Source organism: Eurypyga helias, unplaced genomic scaffold, assembly GCF_000690775.1.
Source record: "Eurypyga helias isolate BGI_N326 unplaced genomic scaffold, ASM69077v1 scaffold24864, whole genome shotgun sequence".
NCBI lineage: Eukaryota > Metazoa > Chordata > Aves > Eurypygiformes > Eurypygidae > Eurypyga > Eurypyga helias.
Genome location: NW_010244678.1, coordinates 9,973 through 12,197, shown reverse-complemented (window position 1 = coordinate 12,197; position 2,225 = coordinate 9,973). Strand labels below are relative to the sequence as shown.

Below are 2,225 nucleotides of genomic sequence, written 5' to 3'. Positions count from 1 at the left end.
AGTGCCCTGTCTGCCGCAGCCGTCTGCACTCCAACCACCTCTTCTGCGACTGTCACCTGGCCTGGCTGTCACAGTGGCTGCGCCAGCGCCCCACCATCGGGCTCTTCACCCAGTGCGCTGCTCCGGCCCAGCTCCGCGGCCTCAACGTGGCCGAGATCCAGAAGAATGAGTTCAGCTGCTCCGGTGAGGGGGCTGGGGGAGGCGGCGGGTGCCAGGGCGGGGACACAGGTCAGTGGGGGACAAAGCCTGACCCATGAATGCAGCGCAGCTCCACTCCCTGCTGCATGCCCCAGCTCCGAGCCTGGATGCATGCCGTGGGCTCGGCTCAGGTCAGCACTGTCCCTGGTGTGGGGACAGCATGGTGACAATGCCACCCTATCAGCGTGACAGAGGGTGCATCAGGCTGTGCCCTTGGAGCTGCACGCCTTTTGCACGGGGTTGGGGCACACCAGGACATTGTGCACCCACTTGAGGGTGCCAGAGCTGTACCGGCACGCCGAGCTGTCACCAGGGTCCCTCGGGGTGCTGCCACCCACCCGCCTGGCCCAGTTCTTCGTGACTCCCATGCTGGCTGCTTCCCTGGCAGGACAAATGGACCCGGCACATGCCCAGCTCTGCAGCCTGTCCTCTGGCTCCTGCCCGGCCATGTGTGCTTGCAGCAACGGCATCGTGGACTGTCGGGGCAAGGGGCTGACGGCCATCCCTGCCAACCTGCCCGAGACCATGACCGAGATGTGAGTACAGCCCCACGCTGTCACTGCCGGGCTCGGGGGGGCTCCAGGCTGTGGGGACACAGGGGCAAGTCCTACAGCTCAGAAGGGCCTTGCCCTTCTCCCATGCTGCCCAGATTTAGCCCTGGATTTAACTGCGTGAAAGATGTAAATAGAGAAATAATCTCCTTAGGGGAATCCAATTATGGAGCAAAGCCACCACCGGGATGGCACACAGAGCACAGGGGAGGCAGTGGGATCCCCCAGACTCAGGGTGCTGGTGGGGAGGAGGTGCTCCCCCCACCCGTGGCACCCCTCCCTGATGGAGAAAGCACCCAGTACAGGCTGCGGGTTGTCCCTGGGGTGAATGGTGTCATTCCGGTGGGGTAGCTTACTGCAAACCTGGGGGGTTCGCAGCACCCCAACCCTGTCAGTGGGATGCTGGGGCTCAGCCAGCCCCATAGCCCTCATCTCTCCCTCTTCTCTTTGCAGACGCCTGGAGCTCAATGGCATCAAGTCCATCCCCCCAGGCGCCTTCTCCCCCTACAAGAAACTGCGGAGGATGTAAGTGTGCAGCCCCCACCAGCCTGCACTGAACCTCAGCACCCTTCACACTGCAAGCCACTGCTGTGAGCCCGCAGCCCCTGACCCTGATGGGTGTGGGGCACATGCCGTGACATGGGTACCCCACATGGCAGCACTGGGATGGGGTCTCGGATAGCCCCAGCTCTGTATATCGGGTGCTGGGGGTCGTCCCCTGCACCCAGCAGGAGGATGGGGGCAGGAGCTGGGAGGAGAGAGGTCCAGACCACCTTCTCCCTTTGGATTTCAGAGACCTGAGCAACAACCAGATCTCGGAGATCGCTCCCGATGCCTTCCAGGGGCTGCGCTCACTGAACTCCCGCAGAGTGCCTGTATTGGGGTGTGTGGGGTGATGTGGGGCAGATGGTGTGCCCCCCTGAACCGTGCCCCACACTGCTCTCTCCATCCCTCTCATGCCGCCCTTTCTCTCCCAGGGTGCTATATGGCAACAAGATCACAGACCTCCCCAAGGGTGTCTTCGGGGGACTTTTCGCCCTGCAGCTGCTGTAAGATGCTGGTGTCTGGGCGCTCTGCGGGCACACCAGGACGTGGGGCTGAGATCCCCGGCCCCTGTGGTGTGGTGAAGGGGGTGCCCAGCCCCACCTCCCTCCTTCCCTCCCTGCCAGGCTCCTCAATGCCAACAAGATCAACTGCGTGCGGGCAGACGCCTTCCAGGACCTGCAGAACCTCTCGCTGCTCTCGCTGTACGACAACAAGATCCAGAGCCTGGCCAAGGGCACCTTCACCTCCCTGCGAGCCATCCAGACCCTGTGAGCGCCAGCGCCGGTGCCCAGGCGGGCGCCTGGGGGTGAGGCACCTCGGTGGGTATCCGGGGCTGGAGTTGGGGGGTCACCTGCTGTCCCTGCCGCAGGCACCTGGCCCAGAACCCCTTTGTCTGCGACTGCAACCTGAAGTGGTTGGCAGACTTCCTCC

General features: G+C 63.6%; 1 protein-coding gene across 1 annotated transcript in view; it reads left to right on the top strand.

The window, feature by feature from the left end:
- LOC104508275 (slit homolog 1 protein-like) overlaps positions 1–2,225 on the top strand; it is a gene marked incomplete at its 3' end in the record, with an annotated part of 14,247 nt that overhangs the window by 2,498 nt on the left and 9,524 nt on the right. The window contains exons 5-11 of the mRNA XM_010149841.1: positions 20–183; positions 587–734; positions 1,203–1,274; positions 1,543–1,620; positions 1,727–1,798; positions 1,919–2,062; positions 2,164–2,225. Coding sequence (XP_010148143.1) covers positions 20–183; positions 587–734; positions 1,203–1,274; positions 1,543–1,620; positions 1,727–1,798; positions 1,919–2,062; positions 2,164–2,225 — 740 coding nt within the window. The remainder of the gene's footprint in view (positions 1–19; positions 184–586; positions 735–1,202; positions 1,275–1,542; positions 1,621–1,726; positions 1,799–1,918; positions 2,063–2,163) is intronic.